The 25,420-nt window shown below is 38.8% G+C and overlaps 1 protein-coding gene across 1 annotated transcript; it reads right to left on the bottom strand.

The window, feature by feature from the left end:
* Positions 1 to 1,784: 1,784 nt before the first annotated feature.
* Positions 1,785 to 24,864, bottom strand: LOC146312394 (inhibitor of nuclear factor kappa-B kinase subunit alpha-like). The gene is made up of 22 exons (XM_084740260.1): positions 24,742 to 24,864; positions 24,114 to 24,232; positions 20,914 to 21,008; positions 20,552 to 20,669; positions 19,160 to 19,229; positions 18,986 to 19,074; positions 18,818 to 18,907; positions 18,417 to 18,541; positions 16,657 to 16,764; positions 16,341 to 16,476; positions 15,904 to 16,098; positions 14,997 to 15,099; positions 14,627 to 14,750; positions 12,747 to 12,898; positions 12,544 to 12,605; positions 12,181 to 12,290; positions 10,810 to 10,859; positions 10,570 to 10,675; positions 10,215 to 10,362; positions 8,677 to 8,813; positions 7,596 to 7,695; positions 1,785 to 5,425 (listed from the first exon to the last, which is right to left on the bottom strand). Exons 2-22 carry the CDS (start codon positions 24,216 to 24,218, stop codon positions 5,360 to 5,362), a joined length of 2,289 nt encoding a protein of 762 aa, XP_084596386.1. The 5' UTR covers positions 24,219 to 24,232; positions 24,742 to 24,864; the 3' UTR covers positions 1,785 to 5,359.
* Between the last annotated feature and the right edge of the window lie 556 nt (positions 24,865 to 25,420).

The raw sequence follows: 25,420 nt of genomic DNA, 5'->3' as shown, positions 1-25,420 counted from the left end.
AGAGGGACGGAAGAAGGGACCGAGATAATCTGCAAAGCTCAGTGACTCACGGTTAATCACTCAGTTTGAAGGCTGAGCAACTCTGGGTGAATAGTTGAGTCAAATTATTGCCATTGTTTCTAGTTTCTCCTTCCCTTTTTATCAATTTACAATGACAAGCTGCATCTGTTGTTTACAAAACCTGTCCTCCATTGTGTCCCAATTTGACTAAAACCAGTACAGAAGTGACAGCAGGTGTGTCATCACAGCAGTTGCACTGACCTTATTTGTTATGACGTTTTATAAAACAATGAAACACTTAGGAGGAACCGGAACTCATGATTTCATTTGCGGACTTTCCTCTTTGACTCAATTCAAGCCCTTGAAGTTACGTGCAAGCTGTTATTTTAGGTGTTTTAATTCTGTGAAACGGACAGTTGACTTATTGACATGCATGATAAAAGTTAACTGTCTGATCAGGGACTACTTTCCTTCTCTGGGTTCTAATATTATATCCTGAACAATGACTGCAGGAGTCAGTTTGGGAAAATCATTACATTTGCAGCCCATTATTCCAAAACCTCAATTGGACCGAAAGACTATTTTTACCACAACCCATTATCCTCAAAACAAATACCCATTGCTCCAAAACTACATACTCTCCTTGTGGTAACACATTCACCCTTAACCCCTATCCCTAACAACTGAAAGGGGAAGTTTGTATGTTTGGAGCAATGGGCCTTTTTTGGAGGATAAATGGCTGTTGAACAACAGTCTGATTCCAATGTGACATTTTTCAGATTATATTTTTAGGGACTGTTGGGAAATTGGGGAACATTTTGACATTAAAACAACTAAAAACGACTTAGCCTATGTTGTGTATTTTGTTCAGTTGTGTACGTAAATAGTTGCCAGTGATGCCAGCATGCTGCTGAATCTTAATCAGTAATCATGGACTGTATTCCTTTGTCCTCCACAATGATGCTGTGAGGTAAATGCTAAGATCGGCATCACCAAAGTGAAAATGCTAACATGCTGATGTTTAGCAGGTGCCATGCCATTGTTCCAATGGCCTGTTACCCTGAAACAGTCCCAAAATAGTTTGAAAAATGTTCCACTGGACTGAAAGCCCACTTGTCCTACAGTCTGTTACCCCAAAAACGAACTCCAATTGCTCTGAAGGTAAACTGTTCCAAAAAATAACCCCAACCTTAATAGCTACGAACTAATAAAAAAGAAAGACTGTAAACTACTGCCCTTAATAGGCGATCTTTATCTTTCTTCAGCCCTGACTGAATTTTTGATCAGCCCACATTTAACAACTTGGGATTCAGCCTATTAGGGGCAAAATCCCCGCCGATTCAGCACCATGGACAGGGCCAGCAGTCGCTGGACTAACAGGGAGTGGAGTGAGTATTCATGGACCAACAGGCTTCCGGAGCGATGACCGTTTGTTTTCAGTCCAACTACACTTTTTCGGACTATGGTTATTTCAGAACAATGGTCAGTCTCTGTTTAGCATGTTTAATGTTTAACACACTAGCATGCTAAGATTTGTTAATTAGCACTTCACACAAGTAGTATTGCTGCTGATTGATCTTAAGTACAACTCAGAGATACATGATATTATTTTATATTTGTACTTCACCACATTTCAGAGTGAAGTATTGTTCTATTTCTAAGCTACATTTATCTGACAGATTTAGTTACAGATTACTTTTCAGATGAAGATTTTACATTAACAAAAAACACACAATGAGTCTATAAAATATAATATAATGAAAGCAGAGTCATCAACATTAGAATCATGCCAAAGTCATTTTATTTCATTACCAGGCAAACATTTGATCTTTATACAATGAAATCTCCAAAAATTAAACATTCAGAGACAAATTTAAACCATCAGATGGAAACAAATACTTGAATGGAAAGAGAACTGAGTTACTTAAATACAAAAACAAATATCTTTTCCATTGCACTTCAACTTCATAAATACAACTCAGAAGGTTTATTTCTGTCTGGCCCGATTCAGCTACAACCTAACAGTGTAACTGCAGTACATTCAACCATTTACTATCCTGGTTTCTTGTGAGCATCTCTGCACTCAGATCAAATAATTCACGTTTGTTTCACTACAGATCGATGGTCAAAGATGCAAACTGTGCTACGATGGTTTATTGAAACCAGGCGGTGTCACATCTCCACATTTATGCCACGTTCATGTCGTATAGGACAAACAATCCCATGTTTACAGCTAGAGCTGAAAGGAGCAGTTAACTAATCTGCAACTGACTGTTTCAGTGATTTTTCAAGCAAAAAAGACAAAATGTTCTCTGGTCACAGCTTCTTAAATCAGATGATTTGTTGCTTTTTGTTGTTTTATATGATTTTAAGTTGTATATGTTTAGATTTCAGACTGTTGGTTGTAAAAATGAAATGGGAACATGTCACCTTGAGCTCTGGAAATATTCAATATTTTCTGACATTTTATAACACAAACCACGAGAAGATAATCACCAAAATGTAAATGGCAACAAAAAATAATATTCAAGGTCAATGTGCATCATCAGATCACTCAAAATAGTTAAATAACTGCAGAACTGGTTGTGTGACGGTTACAGCTGCAAGGATGTGATTTCAGCTTCTAACTTAATATCTTCAGGTTGCGGACAAAACAGAAACAGTGTTCGCCATTTTTCACCATTTATTGACCAAACAACCAATCAATTAATTAAGAAAATAATCGACAAAGAAAATATTTGTCACTTGCAGCCCTAGCGAGGGTTTAATTACCTTCAACAACTGATTTTGGCTCATTATGAAGGATGGGAACTGGTTCTAACTGTAACTCCCCAAATGACATTTAGGGCAGCAGAAAAACTTTTTTAGTGATTAACCTGTTGATCATTTTCTTGATTAACTGATTCATTCTTTTTCTCAAACATCAGAATTCTTATGAAATCTTTTCTTAGAGCACATGGTAACATCTAAAAACAGCTCATTTTGTCCAAGCAGCAGTCCAAAACTAAAAGATATTCAATTTATGGTCATAAAAGACAAAGAAATGAAGCAAATTTTCACATTGAATGTTGGCTATTTAGGCTGAAAACAGTGACTTGCCCATTTATTTTAATCACAAAATTGACTGATTAAATAAAAACTGAACTGTCATATTTCCACTATGATTTCCACACGATTTTCATTCACTTGAGGTTTGACTGGGAACTTTTAAAATTACATCATTTTGTTTGCTACTCTTCTTCTGCAATGGTTTAACGGCACCTCGTTGGAAAAGTAGCACCACACAACTCTTTATATTGACATCAGAGCAGAGGTTTGGACTTTAGCTTCGACCTGACAAAAATCAAAAAGGTCTCACAACTCAACTTGAACTTTTAGCACCAAAGACTCCTGACTTTACTCACAATTACTTGATATCTTCTCCCAAAACCGAACATTAATAAGTCTGTTATTTAAAAAGCGTCCATGAATCGATTCGTTTCTCTTCATTTACTGAATCAACTAATGTAGACTCTGTTCATTATACTTAATTCACCAGATCCACTTCGTTTGAACCGATCCGACAGCGTCCAATCAAAACGCAGGAGAGAGTGACAACGTTTTGTTAATTATTTCCTTTGTGTACGAAAACTATTCGGTGGACACGACAAACAAATTCAGTACCACTTTACAATTAGACTACCCTTAAAAGAGGTTTATAAATGGTTATTAATTAGGTTGTAAACACTGATAAACAAGTTCTCACAGACTTCATACATGGCAAGATCGACTTACTGCTTCAGCTAATTAATCTTACTAATGAGTTACTTACAACAGGAGCCTTCTTGTAAAGGATACAACCAGTCACGATTGAGTGAAGACTCACTGCCATCTATAACTGTGACGTGTAAAACAGTGCAAGCTGAAAATGTTAAGGTAAAACATACTGTCAAAGCCTTAGTGCATGAATGTTGTAATTTGATTTATTTTTTTTATATAAATGTTGCTGATGGAGAAGATGAAGTAAGCTATTTAATAAATTTAATAAGCAAGTCACTGTTGCCTTTTTTTATCTAATGTGTTGTAATAACCTGTTAATGATTTATAAAACGTTAACAACCTAATTAACTAATTATAAACCATTTACAAATAGTCTTATTGTAAAGCAGTAACACTAACAGAAAAACAGTGATGCAACAACTTCCAACTTTGCCGACATTTGAAGCTTCACAATGAAGAGCCTGTTAAAATGACTCGTTTAGGACTCAAAACTCAAAGTTAAGCACTTGGGACTTGCCTGTCTTGACTTGGGACGTGACTGCAAAGACAAACACTTACAAAACAACGACTCGTTCCCGCCTCTGCTTCACAAAAGTGTATGGAAACGTGCGGCCATTTGCGTTTTCTTTTGCTGTAGATTTTGTTGAAAACCTTAAATTTGGAAGGAAACTCAACATTTCAGCTCTGCGTGACATGAACGCGGCACAAACCATTCAGTGAAATATTATGTGCACACAAATGAGACAACCGTTATATCTCGGAGACAATTAAAAAGACAGATGTACAGTATAGACATTGTATAAACATAATGGCCAGCCACGTCTGTCACATATATCATGACAAAAGACTCCTGCCTATGATATATAACACTTTATTATTAAAGAAAGACTTAAATCAAACTGACATTTACATAGAATCTAAACCCCAGACTGTGTATAGTAAAATATATCAAATTGATCATGAGTGACAGTTTCTCGTCTTGTCTTGACTGTAAATCCTGCGACAGTTTTGGCAGCCTGGAACGTTTCATCTGGAACGACGCAGCTCTTTACAGAGAGGATACATGGGAGTATCAAAGTGCTGTTTGTTTGATTGTAATTTCCTCCTCGACCCGCCCGCCCCACCCCCGACCGCTTCCTGTGTTTTCCTTGTATGTCACAAGTTTGAACTGGTTCCCATGTTTCTGTCCAATACTCTCCCGCATGTGATAAATCCACCTCAAACCCCCGTCCCCAAAAATCTGGTGCTACAGTTCTGCAATAACAGTAGAAATGAGTTTTTATGGATTATGGTAAATACTGTGCAGCAAAAGGGAAAAAAAAAAAGTCGAGTGACACAGCTTCGTTGTCTTCTCATATAAAAACAAGAATATTCATTGATCAAACTTTCCACCATGTGGGACGATGGGAGTGGACAGACACCACTGAGCTCCGTCATTTTTTCTTTCTTTTTTTTTTTCCAAAGAAGATCAGGAGAGACGATCCCGAGTCCATGTACAACTGTACAACGTGTGACGCCACTCTGCTGCGTGAACAACAACAGCTTACAGTCTTTAGTGTTACTCGGAGCACAGGCAGGGATGGAGGATGCGACACACCGCTCACGCGTTTCTCTTTTTTAATTTTGTCGTTAAAGTCTCGTATTTCGTCCAGCTCCAGTCTTGGTCCTTGAGGGAGGGAAAACCGAGGGATTAAGAGAATTAAAGAAGTTCTATAATAACCTTTAAGCTTAATGTAGTTCAAGTGGTCTGAGAGAGAACCAGATTTCTGCTCCTCCTCTTGGCTGTTTTCAGACTAAAGAAAATCTAGCCTGTGATGACCGATCACAGGTCGGTAAGATTACTCTAACTACTGATATTCTGCTCAGTTTTTGTAACAAATGTACAGTAGTAGAAGTTAGAATGTAATGGGAATTATTATTAAATGTAAAAGAAGTTCAAGCTCTCAGTGCTGAAGGAACTGCAGAGAAAGTAATGCCAAGTATTTACATATTTTTAATTCATGCAAAGGCTTAGGCTTTTAAAAAAAAGAAAAAAGCAGAGCATGTTATACTTGGAAAAGCTCCAAAGGGTCTCAGTGAAGATGAAAATCATTTATTCAGAATCCTCAGAATCGCAGCACTGAAGCAAATAATGAAAGGATGGAGAAAAAAAACACACACCTCCAGATTTAGTTACACGGAGAAATACAATTCAACAAGTACAACTCAGAGAGAAAGCGACTCACAAAGTCAGGAATATGGTAGATGTGTTTGAAAAACGGTGGACTTAAGATGATGGGAAATTAATGAAAATGACTTTTACGAACACTCCCTGTAATTAACATGTATGCCCAGGCATGTGTACAGGGTTTTCCCTTCGCCTTTGTATTTTCGGCTGCCGCATTTGTTGAAAATTCCAACAAAAACGTGGGCGTACAGGCTTTTTTAATGTCAAAACTATTGTGTCTTTTATCAGCAGCTGCCTCAGTGCTTTTATACCAAACGCATGCACGTTCTACACGTTCTGCAAGTGCGGAGGCAACGGGTGAAGGACACATTCCCAACTTCAGCGAGATCAAGGTAATCATGAGACATACTGCTGTGTGTAATGAAGGATAAGTCAGAAGCAAACAGGACTGGATATCAAACTTCTGTAGCTACTTTCTGACTCATGCATCCGCGCCAGAGCGGGGAGAAAACTGCTGTGGTTGTATCCTACTCTGTGTACTTTGTCCATTTAGTCCATTAAAAGGTGTGCGACACAGTAATGAGCCCTGAATCATCGCTGTACAAGACACCTCCTGTTCGTCCTGTCTCTACCTGATCAGATGCAACAAGTGCTGCAGACACTTGTGTCAGTTTCTTCAAGATCTGTCACCAAACTGCTTTCAGTAGCCAACAGCCACTAACTGACAACTAACTACTTAAAAAAATGCATAATAACATCTAGTTCGTTCTGTCCGCTCAGCTGATCGGTGCTCAGGGTGCAGCAAAACAGGTTAAATCCTGAAACTGTGAACTCCTTGTACACAGTGCAGCCAAACACCAGACTAAAACAACACGTATAGAGCTACACAGACTGTTCTGTTAAAATTCACTGTTAGGATATGAAGAGAAAAAGTGGCACTGCTGCAGCATCTCTGTGAACCTTGTAGTGTATCTGGACAATTTTCCATGCTCTTGCTGCTCAGGTTCGCCCACTCGCTGTATGTTAGGGAGCTGCATTGTTTGGGTCAGTGTAAAAAAAACAAAGCCAGCATTTTTTTTTTTTTAAACAGCAGTACTACTGGATCTCTGTTTAAAAAGGGCTTTTAGCTCATCTTAATGCATTAAGCACTGAACAGGCAGCAAATAATACAGGAATCACTGTCCTTCAGTCGTGGCACTGCAGACTCTGGGTGCCTGGAGCAACAGATATCTCAGGCCTTATCCGAACAGCTTTGGTTTTATTCATTAAGATACGACATGACTGGAAGTTGCTCATGTTATCTGGTGCCTAGCTGATTCTGTATGACGTGAGAGAGATACTCAATAAATCTGTATTAATCTCATATATTCAAGTAGGAACAACTGAGGCTCATTCTTTTGTTCGTCAAAGTGCAGACTGACCAGAAGTAGACATTTTTCGTCATTAAAACTATAAATATTAAGTGTTGTTTACCTCTCTGCCATTAGAAGTTCTGTACATTTCTAACACTGGCAGACATCTGACATTCAGACCACTTTCCTGTGTTTTTACTAGTAAACTTGCTATTAAGGTTTAAGACTTTAGAGGTATTTTGAAGGCTGCTTTTACTTTTCAATAACCAAAGGTCAGGTTTCAAAGGTCCAGGACAACTGCAAACAAGTGAACTCACCACTATGCTTTTGGTCTGTTCGTCTGCAGCCTCCTGCATCAGGCTGGTCAGCTGACTGAGGTACTTCTGGTTCTCCTGCAGCAGCCGCGGTGCAGCATCACTGAGGGGGGAAACACACACAGAGATTGTTAACCACAATTTAATCACATCAGACTTCTATCATATGTACTGTGTGTTTAGTATTTTACTGGGGGAGGAAACGCACTGACCTACAAAAGCATGTATAGAAGTATTTACACATGAACACAATCGGGTCAACTGCTCTTCCCAAAGGAATATACAACAAAGCACTGAACAAGTAATAATGTTCTTCTTTCTTCGGGTTATAAAAAAGGTCAAACAGTAATGATGAAGTGCTGAACTCTGTGACTTTTTTCATATTTTATGAACAAGGAAACAAGCAAAAATAAAAAATACTGACAGACTCCCACAGCTCCAGTGAGCGTCATGGTGAATTTTTAGTGCATTGTTTGAGTTTTACAGTAAATTTAGTTGACAGGCACAACAGGCAACTGTTTCCACTGAAAAAAATCACTAAAAACTCATTGTACACGACCTGCTCAGCACCAAACACTGAACAGACACAGTTATCATCTGGACGGTGAACACAGTGGAGCATTGAGCAGATGAAGACCCAGATATTTCCCTCAGGAAGAATGTAAAATTACCTTTTTGTCCACCAGCCACTCAATAGATTACCTTTGTTTTTTTTGGCTGGTGAGTGAAGCACAACTATAAGGCACTTTACTGATTTTACTTTTTTACCAGCAATTGGATGGTGCCTGGTGCTAATTTTATGCCCTAAAAAAAGAGCAAGTGGAGGAGAGTGAATATTGAATTTGGACTGTCACAGTGCTTCCACTAAATATTGACTTGAACGGGCTTAACATTTATGCAAGAAATCATTTTGTGTTCTCTGTTTGTACTGAGATTAGATCAATTTGTGGAGATTTGTTTTCACACAGTTAATCATGAAAAGGGCCAAGGTGGTAAATACCTTCAAAAAAAAAAAAAAAGGCACTGACAGAGGAATCATGTGACTTATGATTGCTCTGAATGAATGAATGAATCAATCAGTTACCTGTCATTTGGCCCGGGCAGGGATGTTAGAGGATGTGGGGAGCTGACAGGTTGTGCCGACTGTGACCACTGAGACACTTGCAGCAGGTTGGAGGACTCGGGACTGGCTGCTATCGAGTTCCTCGATGAGTTTTGAGCCTGCAGGGGAGAAACGGAGAATGAGAGATCATACTCCTGCGTGCAGCAATAACAAACAATCTGTCTTTCTTCTGCAAAAGGAATGCAGGCAGCCACTCCTCCAACTGTCTGTGCTCTTGGTAATTTAGAATAGCAGAGGACAGAAAGTACCACAGGACTGACAGTTAGTGCACAGCTGTAATAATCAAATATCACCAACTTCTAGCACCTAAACTGTGAGGCTTTGCTTTGCCTTATGTGACAGCAAACTTAATCTTTTCATGTTTTATAAACTGCTGGTCAGACAAAACAAACAATCTGAAGGCATCGCCTCGGCCTTTAAATAATTGTGACTGACATTTTTCATTATTTTGTGACATTCTGTAAACCAAACGCTTAATCAGTTCATCAAGAAAATAATCCGCAGAGAGGCAGATAATGAAAACAATCATTATTTGCAGCCTTAGGACAGCGTGTGACATGGTTTTATTAAATTACAGCAGATTACTGCTGGTACTGAGAATTAAAACAAAGCATACAGAGGCCTCACTGATAACATATGTACCCTAAAAAACTGTGTGGAAATACTACGATCAATCATTCTGAGCCATTTTTGAATAAAGAAAAAATGTCCAAATTCTCTGATTTCTGCTTCTTAAATGTGAATTTTACTTTCTTTGCTCCTCTCTGACAGTAAACTGAATATATTTGGGTTGTGAGCAAACTGAGACGTTTGAGGATGTCATCCTGGGCTTTGGGAAACACTGACAAAAAAACTGACAAAATTTTCTGACATTGTAAAACAAACAACTATTATTGATTAATTGAGAAAATACAGGACCAATTCGACTATGAAAATAATCATTAGTTGCAGCTCTAAAAATGTGATTCCTGAGCGCTAATACATCATACTTCGCACTAGAAAGAACTAAACTAGATTTAAATAAAAGAAACAAACAGGTGTTTGGGAAAACTCTGTATCTAGAAAAACACAATATTCTCCTGGGAACACGTCTCGAAAGTCAACAAAAGGAGGAACTATATCATTTGGGAGATTTTGAGAGATTGAAACGACTTGTTTCAGACCACATTGCAGCATCCACTTTCTGTGTTTTCAAAGTTTCTGTCATGAATGTAAACAAGCTAAGAGCTGTTAGCTTTTCTTTTGCAGTGATGTAGTCATTTTAATGCCAGAGCTCGCCTCCTGACGTGCAAACGTTCCACCAAAACAAGTTTCCTCCATCATAATTTTGCAGGTACGCTTGCTGCATCCTTAGCACAGCCCAAGGCAGCTCTGATAGGTTTAAAGAAACACAAACAAGCCAGAGCTTTTTTTTCCTTTACAGCAGAATGATCAAATGTGGAGCCAGAGATTTTTGTATTGACACAGCCAGTATAAATAAACAGTGCAGAGCTACTTACACAGGCGATCTTCAGTAAATGCCAGAACTCTCTCTGTCTCTTGATCTGCATCTGCATCACCGTGTTGTCAGCATCCTTAATGCTCTCCAGAGTTTTCTCTATTCGTGGAAACAAGTCAATGATCTTCTGTTTGCTGATCAGGATCTTACTGTTGGGAGGAGTCACAACAGGTCAGACGTTAACATACAGTCTGAGTACTGTGCCTCTTTGAAGTACCTAACAGTGGTGTTTTCATATTAAAGAAAGACAGAAATCCAAATATAGAGTTTAAACTAAATATAGAACTCAGCCCACAGGTCTGATACTCCCAGCAGGATAAAACAGAGAACATCCTTGCGGGGTGTTGGACTCTTACCTGAGGTGGGTGTACAGGTCTTTGAGGACCTTGTCTTGGTTCTGGACAGTCTGAATGATGGCCTTCACCATCTCAGAGCTGTCGCTGCTCACATCAGGCTCAGGTGCTGAAACATTAGCATCAGATTAACTGAAAACATATATTCATTTGATTTCTGCTTTGATATTTGAGGAATAAGCAAGTAATTAGTTTGAGAGCCATTGTGATACAATACTCTGACTTGATTAAAATGTTTCTTACTTTTGCATTTCATCTTCAGTTGCTTGTAGAGCTCAATGGCCTTTTCTTCTCTGCAATAAAATAAATAAAGTCAGGTTTAAATATTAAACAGACTGAGCTGTGAGGCTCTACCAGTGGTCTTTTAAACAGCAGATTAGTGTCTGACGCAGCAGGTTTAAAACACTGTTGGGCGTCCACTGTGGAAGTGATACCAGAGTCACTGCTCAATCCAGTGGATGATATAACAAAAATTCCCAGGATTTACAGAAAAAAAAAGTATGAAAAATCAGAGTTGACCTGAGGAAACTTTTCATGGTAGCCTGATGGATGTGAATTAATGTGGCTTCAGATTTATGGCCAACAGCTAAATATGGCTGCTTAGGACAGACAGATCAGGCTGTTTCATGCTTTAATTTTATTTCCCATAGTGACTCGGTTTACATTCTTTCATTTACTTTGTGATATGAGTGACCGCTTTGCTACATTACTGAATACGGGACTATTTTATGCATTTTACTTTGTCATTTAATGTGATGAAAGGTGGGGTTTGTGGTGGAGATGGCTTTGTATTTTGAAGATAATTGAGACATTTTTTAAAACTTGCTTCAAGTCTTCATTATCAACAATCTCCACCAGCATCAGAAACTTTTAGGAGAAAACACAAACAGGCTAGTTTTTGCTAGGACTTGGTATCTGTACTCGATATCGAGTACTTCGATCGAAATAACGTAGTACCAAGTAGTATCGAAACTTCTCCAATCAAACAATACCTGCAACTGATCCTTTTTATTCCCAGATCTAGAAAAACATGACTATTTATATGGTTTTGCTGGCAGCCAAGTGCTCCTCTGATATCAGTATCACTTTAAGGATACTGGTAACATCACTTTTTACTCAACCTAGTTATCACAGTCCCCACATGGCATCTCTGAGGCCCTGAGATTTAGTTATATTTCTGAGAAGATGCATGTCGGCTGTGTCCAACTGGCGCTCGCCATGTAATCACAGCATCCTTGGTTCAAGTCCAGATGGAGAACTTTTTTTGAAACATCCTTGCAGTCTGTCTGTGCTGCAAACTTCTCAGAATGATTCACTGATTTGGTCTGAAGACGTTTACGTTGTTAATAAAGTGAGTAGAAGTGATCGATACTGTGCAGAATCCTTTCGTTCTTTCTATTTCAAAACAAAGAGCAATTTGGACCTGGTGACAGTCACACATTATTATAGCTGTGCATTATTATTAAATCACATTATTATGCACAGCTTGTTTACAAATCATCAGGCTTTAGCTTTAGCAAACACAACTGCAGAAAGTATCACATCATCGCCTCTGTCCTTCAAATCAAAACATGAGACATATTGGCAGGTCAGACTCCATTAATTAACACTCACAGCTGCTCCATCTTGTCTCCTTGGCGTCGAGCATACGGGCTCCTCTGTAGCTCAACTATTTCAGAGTGCAGAGCCATGATCTCATCATCCAAATGGCTCACCTCTGCCACCTGCAGGACAAACCAGGAATCATCATATGACTGCCACCATAAGAATCTTTATCTTTTAAATATATATGGAAGCATTGATGAGACCAGTGTTACTTTATATTTTGAGCTTTCAGTGTATCAGACCTTCATCATTCATCAGTTAGCTACATTTATACTCTGACAATGACTGAAAGCACAAAATAAAGCAAAATACTGCATAGATTTAGTGCGTGGAAATTTATCATTTTCTTTTTTTTAAAGAAACATTCATTACCTGTGCAAACGCAGCAGCTCTCTCCTCGTTCTCCTGCCAGGCTTTCAGCATCTTCTCAGAGGCTGCGGACAAACATGGACAGCTCATCAAAACAAACAACATCTTGCTCAGTGCTATAAATATAAGATGTAATGTTCCCATATGCAAACGTTCTACTTCAGAGGGTCAAGTATCAAAACAAACAGCTGCCGGTAAACACTCACATATGCCATAGTGCATCTGATCGCTGTATTTCTCCAGGTCGTACTGGATGCTGCTCTTGAAGAAGTCCAGCTTTGCCTTCAGCTGCTGAGAGAAGCCAAACATGCTGTTCTTACACCTGGTAAGGTTGGTGTTGTAGCGCAGGAGACTCAACCTGGAGGAGGAAGAGGAAAGAGATGATTAAGAGTTACGAAGGTTTGGAGGGAAGAGGACGCACCACTACAGGTTTAATCTCTCCGCTGTGTCCCATCAAGCGAATCCTAGCATCTGCAGGTGTGAAGCGATGTTAGAAGCACCTGTAGCAGCTGGTGTGTATCAAACACATGGCTGTGCATGCAGTGGGAGGTAACAGTGACAAGGCCCACAGTGCGAGAGGAAATTATCATTCAAAAAACAAAGCTTTTAGAGCCAGGAGGGTCCGCAGAGGCAACAGTCTATCTCCTGCAGGATTACCTATTCAAATAAAGTACCTTGCATGAGATTGGCTGGGCATTATGTACAATAAAAATGGTTCTACTGTAATTAAAATACAGCTGACAAGTAAATATTACTCCCAATATTCAATCAAAAGCTCGAAATGTTGATGTACAGTTGCAGAGGAATTATACAGAAGGGTTTCTGCAGAGACCACCAATTAAATTTAAGCATAAGTTTAGTATCTGATGGAAAACTGGGCTGATTTTCAGTATGTTATCTAGATATAAAAATAATCTATATTGAATTATGTTACTTTGGTCATATTGCACAGCCTTACTTCCCAGCAGTATGTAACAAGAATTCCTAATGATATAATCAAATACATTAACATGAGATGGATCCAGACAGGCAGCAGAAAGTGGATGGATGGATTGGCAAACTGAAAATGATAAATTTAAGTTCATGTAAGTTTTTTGCTAATCAACACTTGCACATCATGAGTCGAAGAGCTTTATAGCTGCTGCAGCTGCAGTGGTGACAGTGTTTACTGCAGGTCTGAAACGCCACAAAAACACAGGACTGAACAGATTCCTGCAGCACAGATCAGATACCCAAGTGTTTTATTACTCACATCACAGCCCTCTGCAGGCAAGAGGAAATTTAAATTAAATTTAAGACTTTTTAAATACCTCCTTAAGACTTTTTTGATTAAACTACATTCAGCGCTTTTTAATAGTTTTCAAACCCTAAAGAAAGAAAATGTAAACTCTAGTGTTATAAGAGACACGATTCTGTAAACTTAACATATCCTGTATACAAATCTATCTGTGATCTTATTTCTGTCCATATAGGATGCACATAAATATGCTGCCTTCCCTCCAGCAAAAAACAAACCCTCAGAAGATTCTGCCTCAGTGATTTCAAGCACAGAAAATGTCCTTAATTTGCAGCCATGGCATCTTCTGTGCTTTTTCTAATTCATCCGCCAATTTAATGCATCACTCCTCTACCAAGTTACCAAACTTAAATGACAAAGAAGAAGAATATAATAATAATATTAATATTAATTTAGAGGCATCACTGGGCTTAAAAACAGGACATGTTGAGGGGCATTTTAAAGGCACAATCAGCATCAAACTTTAACAAGAGGGCAGCCTTACCTTCCAGCAAAACTCTTAAATTAAGGCTTTCCAACAGTCTTAAATTGATTGACAGGCCTTTTAATGAACAAACTAACATTAAACAGCAACTAAATTTGAATTATTAAATTTTTTGATGTTGTTAAAGGTTTGTTTACAACATCAACATTCGTAAACAGCTTTAAAACAGATATTTTTGTGCTGAGAAAAAACACAAAATACTGATTGATATACTTGATTCTTTTGTCAGGTGAATACAAATATACCCCATGGTTTTGTAGTAAAAAAAAAAAATACAGATTACAGACGCCCGTCATGTGACTCACATAGCAGCCCTCTGTCCTTGGAAGAGCCGGCTGTAGTCCTCCTTCAGGCCGCAGATGTAGCTCACTGCTTCACCCCAAACCTTCTTCAACACAACCAGAGGCAGCTGTATCTTGGCCTCTTGCACTGTGAAGTTAAAACAAGACCCATAACAGCTGCAGAATGTGATGTTAAAACGAAGCAGAGAACATCGGAAATACTGCAGTTTTAGTGGAGTAACTTGTTACTAAGGATGGTGTTCATCGATCCTCACTGACACAGGAAGAAACGTGATGGAAACTCTCAAAAAGTGAGTGTAACTTGTGATCTGATAAATATATTCAAACATTTCACTGTCTCACAATTAGCAGGTGTAACGTAAAATAAACTCACCGATAGCGTTGACTTTATCAGGCAGCTGTCTGGCACTGAAGGGACCAGAGTACGTGGTGATGCTCCTGTCAAACAGGTAGACGATGTAGCTGTCCCAGCCTCTCTACACAGGAGAGAAGAAAACCAGCACTTACACAGCCTGCAGATAACTTCACTGTCAGGAGATTCAGAGTCCCTCAACGCACATACAGTGAGTGAATCACAGTACCTGCAGACACAGCTTTTTTTTTTTTTTTTTTTTTGCATCATTTTAGTTTGTCAGCACTGAGACAAGTCTTGTTCACACCTACTCCTGTCTTTGCAAAGGTTTTCCAGTGGGAGATGCGAACATAAAAGCTGTTTGTTATGTTAGCAATAAAACCAGGAGAGACAAGAGAGAGAGTGGCTGTAATGACAAAATAAAACAAAGACTCCGATTGGGGACGTTGCCAATACACGATCAACATCTTAAAGCAACATTACTTAACTTTTCTAGGTTTAAATAATAGCTTTAAAATCATTTTAATGCTACACCGACCCGTAATAAGGTGCATGGCACCTTTATCATTCCCTGTCTGCGCCCCTTTTGTGGCCAGGTCGAAAGAAGTGCATAACGCCTTATGTCACTAAGTCACACACCATTGGTATCAGTATCACTTTAAGGGTACTGGTATCATGAATTTTTAAATGATACCCAGCCACTATCAAAGCACTTTCTAAACCCTGTTTTTAAAGGCATCATCATTATTATGGCAGAAGAAAGAGAAGACAAAAGACACTGACAGAGGAAGCAAAGAAGAGAAAAAGAGAGAGCGATGGAACAAAAGGTCACAAGATGAGTAAATGTCAGTCTGGCTTTTTAGTTGTTTTTTTTTTCATTTATTTCCACATGTTGTTGCACAGGAGCTCTGCACAAGAGTCAACTCACCACTCCATCCAGGACACACTGTGCAGCGGGCTTCCTTGGATCCAGTGACACTCCCGTCTCCTGCAGCAGCTCCTGGTTGACCACTTCAATCTTGGTCTCGGCCTCAATGCGCTTCTGCAGACTGTGGAGACTTTCCTCTGGAGTCAACTCGAACGAATGAACCTGAGCTGTGGTCATGTTCAGGATGTGGACGACCTGGAGAGAGACACCAGAGAAAAGCTGTTAATACAAAGCGGGAATGATTCACTTTTTATCCATTGTTCACTGAAGATCAGAACAAAATCCTACAACTCTGTGACAGGATAACCATCAACACTTTCTCAGCATTTTAGAAATAAGTATATAAATGCTGGTTGATCCAAATACAACTGGCTCAAAAGCAGTGACAAAAGGCTGGATCTTAAGACAAAACTTTGAAGGGTCTGCCAGTAACTCACCTTCATACTCAGTATTTGCTCCAGCACTTCAAAGCACTGAGGTTTCTTGGTGTCAGAGTTGACTTTGCCTCCTCTCTGGACAGGATCCCACTTCAGCATTAGCTGCAGCAGAGACTCCATTGGCTCCAACAGTGTCCTATTTAACAGCAATTAAAAGATGCGTTCAATGAGAGAAACCAAACGCTGTCAAAATACTGGGAACAGAACAATGAACAAGGATGATACTTCCCTCCCATGGAAGAAGAAAAAATTGTGACAACAGCCTGTATGAATAATGTTTCAAATGATATATTTTCAGCAGTCACAGGGTCCTAACCTGCTCAGATTGTTGGGGTACGGGAGGTGGGTGGAGAACTTGACTTCTCCATTCAGGTCCTCTACAGCCATGATGTCTTTTGGACCTTTATTCCTCACTTTGCTGGCCCTGTGGATGATAAGAGACAAGACGATAATGTCAGATAGCTTTACATCTTAAAACCATTTCATTACAAGACTTAAAAGATTTTCTACACAGATCACACAGGCATAGATAAGTTTGCTGAAAAATCAAACCAAAAATACTTTTAGATTTGGCTCCACCTGCTTGCCCTCTTTATCTTGCTGCTCAGCTCACCTCTCGTCTAGACCACAAGTGTCACATCAGCGTCACATTTGAGAGACAGCAGCGTTCACGTGACACTGAAGAGACGCAGAGTCTATATCTGTTCCATCTTGTGTGCACATTTCTAAGCGAAGGGCAGCAAAACTGTCTGTGCAGTGTGCAGTTTATCTTTGATATTGTGTGCCTGTACTCTTAATCTTTTTTCCATCAACACTGATGCATATGATTGACACTTAAGTCATTCATAATTTTACACTGAACCTGACAGCAAAGTTGGCTATTTTCACATTTTAATCTGCATTACTTAGCCATTGGATAGTGTTTACAAAAGCAATATCTATTAAAAAAAAACTTCTTGACATTCATTTGGGGCCTTTTGATTGGGCATTAATCTTGTGTTTACACCCATATTGTCAAAAAAGAAAACTGACAACTGACAATACATATTTGAGCCAAGTAATCGACCATTCAATGTGGAATATCGTGAGAAGTGATACAGCTTCAGCGTCTTAAATTCTGCCTGTTCGTTGTGGTACATTTAACTTCAGTAGTCTGACTGCACACCAAACGTTTTATCTCGTGTAAATGAAGAAAGACTTCTCGAGATCTGAGCACACATCAGGTGGTGACATTTGTCAACACTCATCTGACTTCAGAAGAAATCCTACAGCTGTGTGGGTGTGAATATGCTCTTAATGCTCTTCACTGCTGAAGACTAAATGCTTCTGTGCCTCTCTGTTTTCAAGATGATGATATATTAAAACTTTATATTAATGAATGTTGTCAATCATAATTTTATTCTTTGTCTTGCTCTATGTTTTAGAACTACAGTTTCTATTGTTTGGGGGGTTTGTGGGATCTAAACATAAAGTATACAGTGTACACATGTACATGGAGACAGTTCACTTTTTAGCCTAGATTTGTTTAGATTTCACCAAACTGGCACCTTCAAACGCTTGCTGAATTAGCTTTTAGCAGTCCCTGTTTGTGGTGTGCCAATGGCTGTACAGACAATTATCACTAGATTATATTGATATGGAAGAAAAATGAGAAGATTCTTAGATTATGTTTCTGCAGAGAGTTCGTCACAGTCAATCTAAAAATGTGCGTATTAGATCTGTGTTCATATCAGATTGTGTTATGACCTAGAGAAGGAGCGCACAATTTCACGCTGAGGGTTTTAAAGCACCTTAAATGCTTTAAATACCATAAATGTGTCACACCCTCTGCTGCCGCTACAACTGCTGACTGAGTTGGTGAGCAGCCAAAAGTACAAAAGCTAACTTGTCCAGGACACCTGCGTGCACCTGTTCCTTTCACCTCACTGCCAGTTGTTGCCTCAGGTCTCGACCTACACTGCACCTCCACTGCAGGTAAGTTTTTGAGTTATGAGCTAATTAAAGGCTCCAATATCTTTTTTTATTCTGCAAACAACGACAACCTGGTTAAAATTTAACGTGCCATGATGAACTTACCACTGCACAGGCTGAAGGTTGTGCAGGAACGGACGGAAGCCACAACTGCATTCAAACACCATTGTGCCAAAGCTCCAGTAGTCCACAGTAACAGTGTATGGCTTATTCTCAAACAGCTCAGGCGCCTGCAGAGAAGAAGAACAGGGTGCGTTTGATACAATTATACCATCGACTCTGAAGTTTTTCCCCATTTTTCAATTTACAGCAAACAATTATATAGTTTTTACTTTCTTTTCAGTTACAGAACAACACAATTATTTAGCATTTTCACATTTCATCATTTTATGACAGCAGATAGAAGATTACAGGATTTTAATATATTATTAGGAGATTACATAGAGCTCGGTACATCTGAGGATAAAGGAATAATTCCTTGCTTGCTTGCTTGCTTTAGTGCTCACCAGGTACTGAAGCGTGCCGACGAAGGAGGTGCACAGACTGCCCTGGTCCAGATCTTTAGCGTAGCCCAGGTCAATGATCTTGTGAACCAGCTGTAGAGGTACAAGTCAATGTAAGCAGAGTATTACAGTCAAACATAACACACACAAGAGCGCAAAGTGGCGGCTCACCTTTCCGTTGATGTCTTGCAGCACTATGTTTTCAGGTTTAAGGTCTCTGTGTATGATCTTGTTCTCGTGCAGGTACTGGATACCAGATCCTACAGCAGAAAACAGTTGTTTAACTGAATGATAAGAGGCTCTAAAAGACATGTGAATGAATAATCTGCACAAAACTGGACATACCAACATCATTGAGTAATGAAAGCACTTCACTCTCTTTCAAACCGCAGCAGTTTTCAGGTTTGCTCAGCATCTGTAACCAACACAAACACAATTCTATCAGATCTGCAGTAAATCTACCTTCACATGACAGAATGGTGACACCACTTGATACGCTGCACTCAAGGAAAATCAGGGAACAGCACTCGATGCCAGCTACCTACTGATATGTCAGGACTACTGAGGCCTGGGTTTACTAAGCCAACTCAAACTGCTAACACGATCCTTAGAGAAGAACCAGAAACACAGGAGTTGGAGTATGAAAACACCACAAAAATTTAACAAGGAATGGAAGCAGGAAGTTAAGTGTCTAAAATATGACACATCAGATGGATCAGATATATGGATAAACAGCACTACAAATAAGAGGAGAAATATGTCTTTTGATTTTAGGGTGAACTGTCCCTTTAAACACCCTGAAGAATAAGAAAGAAGGGATATCCGCTCTTCTTTCTTTTTTTGGCTAATAAACTGCAAAACTGCATCAAAGCCAGCAACACAGTCCAGCAGCAGCTTTTACCTTCCTACACTGCTGCACCAAAACTTTGATCAAATCTCGATTTTACAATCACAAAGTCTGACAAAATCACATCGTTTCCCAAAATGTTTTTTTATCATCTACTCCAAAATGTGAGGAGGGTGGTGTAACATTTAACCAATCTGGAGACCGCTTTCAGGTGAAAAAACGGTGCTTTTGGAGTGCAGAGATTATGGTGTAGATTTGGGGTCTCTCCTAACAATCCTGGGAGGATTATCTACCCAAAAAAGCCTGACATGTTTACAGACACAGTCTTAATGTTAGCGACTGGATCAGAGTGTCCCCAAACTTCAAATCCTAAATATCCAACATGTATTTTATATGTGTGACTTGTAATCCTGTAGTATGAAAGAAAACCCACAAAAGCAATGAGAGCAAGCTGACAGGAAAGTGTCGCCAACAGGATGTTGCAATCTTGTGTAAAACTCACTCGTTGCAAAATGTATAAGCCAAGCTGATTCTGTGCTCTCAGGCATGACTTCATCCAGTTTTCTGGTTTTTCTTTTTTTTTCCAGAGCAAAACATAGCAAACACAAGTACAACCAGCTGACGATGACAGATGGTGCACGTTTGTTTTTTTGCTGAAGTCGCAACCGATCACGAAAGTTTCTGTGAGATCCAAGTCCCTGGCAACGTGTTCTTAGGATTAAAATATTAAAAATTGGGTAATCTATCGTTTAGACTGTTTCCAAAATCAGCTAAGATTTGAAAATCCTCTACTGTGCACCAAGCATTAGTGTGAATAGAAAACCAAAACAGAAAAAACAGATGCATTTTTACATTTAACTGGTTTACTGTGGACATATTCCAAGGCTCACCTTCCTCAGATCTCCCCTGGAGCAGTACTCCATGGCCAACAGTGGAAGATCGTTTAAGGCTATGAGCATAATTTCTTCCGGGACGTCTCGGGCTGTCACAACATTGATGTGATTTAACCTGAGTGAGAGCGAAGGAGGAGACTTAACTACATTATTATTTAATGATGCAGACACAGATTCTGCACCGTCATCCACTCCTGCAAGGCCTGCAAAATACTTCAGATGCCAGATTTCATCAGATTAAATGTCTGCACTTCCCTTTAGGTAATTAATTACTTACAATAACTGTGAAAAGTGGCATCATTTTATCATATACATGAACTGTGTGAACTGGATGAAAAAGCAAAAAAAAAAATAGTCACTTTTTCATGATCTGGATTTCTCTGCTCCATCTGTCCTTATTCCTTGGTGTGAGCTCCAGACGGCACATTTTCACAGCTAGTTTTTCATTTGTTTCCTACAAAACAAGACAAACAGAAAATCCATTATTATATTAGTACATAAAAGCATACCCAAAAATAGCTGTTTGTGTGAGGGTTTGGAGGCGCTGCCCCCCCCCCACATGTTTTGGAATCACACTGTGGTGCAGTCAGATGGGTGAGAGTGCTACTCTATATTTCTGAAAACTCTTTTGTGCTTCTAGGTTGTACAAAGTCCTCTTTAGAAATGGATGTTATTTTGTATGAAGGGTTTATAAAAAAAAAATAATGTTTTGTACATGGAGAACAAACCGCTGTACAAGGGCTCAACTAGACTGACAGCTGAAAGAGCAGAAAGAGACAAACATCCCTCTGAGAAACAGTTATATAAGAAAATAAGATGTTATCAGTAATTGGTAAAAGAAAAGTGATGCTTAGCATCAAAATCTGAGCAGAGGGTCCTGTTTCTGTGTCAAGTGATCAATAATGCCCACTGCTTGAGTATAAAGCTATTCTTAAAATTGAGGATGCACAATATTAAATATCTGCTGATTTTCTACATGCTGATATTTTCCAACTCATTTTAGCTAGCTGCACATGTCAATACCAATATATGCACTAGGGCTGCAGCTAATTCTCAGAGTCAATTAATTTGTTGTTTATTTTCTCAATTAATTGATTGATAGTTGCAGAAAAGGGTGAAAAAAGTCAATAACTGTTTTCCAAAGCCTAAGATGACGTCCTAACATGTCTTGTTTTACCCACAACTCAAAGATATTCAGTTTATTGTCATAAAGGAGTAAAGAAACAGAAATATATCCACATTTAATTTAAGAGAATTTTGACTTTTTTCTTTAAAAACAATCGAAGCAATTAATCAATAATCAAAATAGTTAACGATCAACTTAACACTTGATTTATCGTTGCAGCTCTAATACGCACCAATTTTCTTCCATCTCATTGCACAGAGCATCGAGTGAGTTAACATATCATTCTTTGTACACTTTAAATTAAGTGTTCTCCTTCTGTTGACATTTTTAAGGCAAACCATAAGACCCACATGTTTTCTCAGGCTTTGGAGAGTCCTTAAGAACATATTCTCTCTTTTATTCTCTCATCTTTTATATTCTCAAGTGTTCCTCTATTTATTTACTTGTGCACAGGGTGGTATTTAGTATAGTTTAGTATTATCTCTGCTGCTATCTTACTGTTTGTTGTATTATACTTCTTGACTGTCATTAATTTACTGTACTGCACTTTGGTCAGTTTTGGTTGTTTTTAAATGTGCTTTATAAATAAACTCCAAAAAAAGCGTTTCGTGATTATCCACTGGCAGCTGCAGACATAGGGCAACGCTTTTCACATTCACTGGGCAGAATAAGAAAACTACCGCTGACAGTATTTCCTTCTCTTTGCTCTTCACTAATGCGTCCTAATGATCGAGAAGATGGCTCTGAAGATGGACAATTAAATTTTTGCGTTAAAGGAACGGGATCTGGCTTCTCCTTACAGGAATGATGCTGAGCAATCATTGCAAAGAGCAACTCTGGATGACAAAGTGATTTCTTACGACTCTTAAACAGACACCAACTCATTTATCGAACATTCTGCTTGAATTTGAACTTTAATGAATGTGAAATGGGGAAACTAAAACAGTTATTCTGGCCCAGAGCTGAAATTTTAAAGGACACTCCGGCTGCAGAATTGTTGTCAGAGAAGCAACTATTTCAACCTAACACGTTTCCTAATTATGTTTTATTATGGACTTCCTTTAACTATTTCCTCACTGTCTGCATTACTTTTGTCATGCTATACTGTTTCTGCTTTTGTGTCACATTTCAATGGTGCAGCTGAAGAAACAATCTGTTAAATGATTGGCTGTTTGTGTGTCACTGACAGTACGCTCCATTCAAAATTTATATGAGAGGATGTTGATGAGCCAGGGCATACTTTTTATGTACTTTCATGGCATTAAATGCATTTAAGTGAAACAATTATTGTATTACATTTTATTGGTGTTTTAACTGTAACCATTTTACTTCCCAGGCCTGGTTGGCACTATGGGAACTGAAGATACTATTCACTGACATATGACAGTTTAAACATGTTCAGTCTGTCCACTCAGTAGACGGCAGAAGCACCACTGTGGTTCAGTAATGATCTGGAGTCACATACACTTTTCTGGACTTGAAAACAAATCTAAAATTGACGGTTATTTGTGCGGAAATGGTTACAGTGCTATTCTCTGCTGTCCTGCAACACTGAGGACAATGACTAAATTAAGTTTTAATAATTTAATTATTCTTCTTTTGGAGCCAATACTTTAATACTAATTGGTGCCTGGATTATTCTATTTCTATGTTAAAATTGCCATTATTGAAGGAGAAAAGGAAAAACTCAATATAACAGGTAGGGAGAGGTGGGGCATTATACCACCACACACGCTGACAATAGAGCTTTTGCGATCATTACCATGATAAATATTTAAGGATATTAAAATTAATGTGCGTTACTGTGGTGTGCAGGTAGAGGGTTACGCACCAATGATTGGTATTTTTTCTGAAAATGAGACATATTCTATGCACACTTTAAGGTAAAATTTCAGCTACAGTCTGTTTGCTGCCATTTATGCCAAGTTGACCTGAAAGACATCATTTACACAACGTTAATCGCCTAAATCTTCACTGTAGATCCTAGGCTTGGAGCCACGTTCACGTGCATGTGCACACTATTTGAACTGGGTGCGTGTGGTGGGACGTTGTGCGCTCACAAGTGAATGACATGTCAGGGCTTTAGGAGACTTGAATTACACCAAACGAGTAGTATGGAGCATTTCATGTTTTTATATGTTTTTTTTTTTTACATTTGAAAACTGGTCACCATTCACTTCCATTGTTTGGGAGATTCTGCAATACTGTTTTACTGTGAAACTCCAGCAGTGTTTCATGAACTAAACTACACTGAACCTTCAACTGGCATGAAGGTGAGTAGATAATGACTAATATTTCATTTTTGGGGTGAACTATCCCTTTAATACCAATAGGAAGTGGCTAAGAAGTGGGGTTGTCTGCTTCTTCCTTTCTAAATAAGGTTTAGTGTCACATCATGTGTGCAGTATGAGGGTTATGTGACTCTTAACTCACATGATGTTGGTAGAGGTAAACATGAGCAAACCCGCCCATTCCCAGCCTCTCTTTCAGCTCCCAGTCTCCGCAGTTCTGGTTCTGCCTGAAGGGAGGTTTCTCCATTGTCGTAACGCAACCTGGACCAAAAAAATAATGTAGAAATACCGTTAAACATGACAGCAACAAAACACCAACAAAGCTATGTACATAGAATTTATTTTCAAGGCACAAGCAGATCGTTCTGTTGGATTCTACCTGCCCAAACAGAAGTATAAGGCACAGGGACCAGACTACATCCTGGCCATCAGCTGCCAAGCTAATGTCAGATTATGTCGATATTTGACAAACTGACGTTTCGTGGCCCGTCTATTCTAACACAAGACATACTTAACTAAATGTAGCAGAAATGAATAATACACATATAAAGATGACTCTTTTTACGTTGCCTACAATAGCTAACAGCTAGCTAACGCTATATCAACAATGTAGCCAATCAACAGCAGCCCTGACTATACATTCCAGGAAATAGCCGGAGCCAGTCGCTAGCTCTCTGGTATTAGGAAATGAAGGCTTCGACGGCCGTTCGGTGACGTTTTAATAAATGTTTCGGTGATGAGATGTCGGTAAGACGCGTTATGACACTTACTTGGTGATTCTATGTCAGTGTCATGAGCTGTTGTCGGTACAGGTGTGTTCAGTCTGCTTGTTTTCAGGTCAATGCAGCACCGTGAGAATGTGTACTTTCCTGCATGACGTCACCAGACTCCCCGGATGTGATAACGAAACGAGGGCGCGTTCAAGGACGCTACACCTGCTGCGGCGTTCAAAGACGTTAAAACTGTTTAACAATCGACAAAATTATCAAATTAAACAATATATACGATACGATTTTATGTGTTTATGACAGCAATCATTCAGGTTTTAATAATTTTTCAGGTAGTGGTGTGGTAGAGGTTGTCAAGTACTGAAGTACTGTACGCTGGTACAGTATAAAGCTGAGGTACTTGTACTTGAGATTAGCAGTACTTGTAATTTATCAGTAATTAAATCCATTTGTTATACCAGTATTTTGTATTTTATTTTCATACATTTAATGAGAAAGTATTTGTAATTTGTAGCAAGATACTTTTTGATATATTTGTGCATGATATATGTATTTGTGTATTTCTGCATACACACACACATATTATATATATATATATGTATATATATTGAGTTTTCACCTTAAACTGAACATGGATTTCTAGGAATCATGCCAAGTATTCGGATGCTGTAGAACCTCCTAAAAATTTAAAATTGAAATAATTAATTTAAATATATATGAT

Source organism: Lutjanus erythropterus, chromosome 17 (assembly GCF_056507025.1).
Source record: "Lutjanus erythropterus isolate fLutEry1 chromosome 17, fLutEry1.hap2, whole genome shotgun sequence".
In the NCBI taxonomy this organism is placed as follows: domain Eukaryota; kingdom Metazoa; phylum Chordata; class Actinopteri; order Lutjaniformes; family Lutjanidae; genus Lutjanus; species Lutjanus erythropterus.
Note: the sequence above shows the minus strand (reverse complement) of the source record. Positions and strands in the feature narration are given on the sequence as shown.

What these genes read in the sequence shown, in the direction of transcription:
- LOC146312394 (XM_084740260.1), bottom strand. Translation starts at nt 24,218, where the DNA reads ATGGAGAAACCTCCCTTCAGGCAGAACCAGAACTGCGGAGACTGGGAG. An exon ending in CCAGGGGAGATCTGAGGAAG is followed by an intron (nt 19,230 to 20,551) that starts GTGAGCCTTGGA and finishes TGTTGGTTACAG; the next exon opens with ATGCTGAGCAAACCTGAAAA. An exon ending in AGCAAATACTGAGTATGAAG is followed by an intron (nt 16,099 to 16,340) that starts GTGAGTTACTGG and finishes GTCTCTCTCCAG; the next exon opens with GTCGTCCACATCCTGAACAT.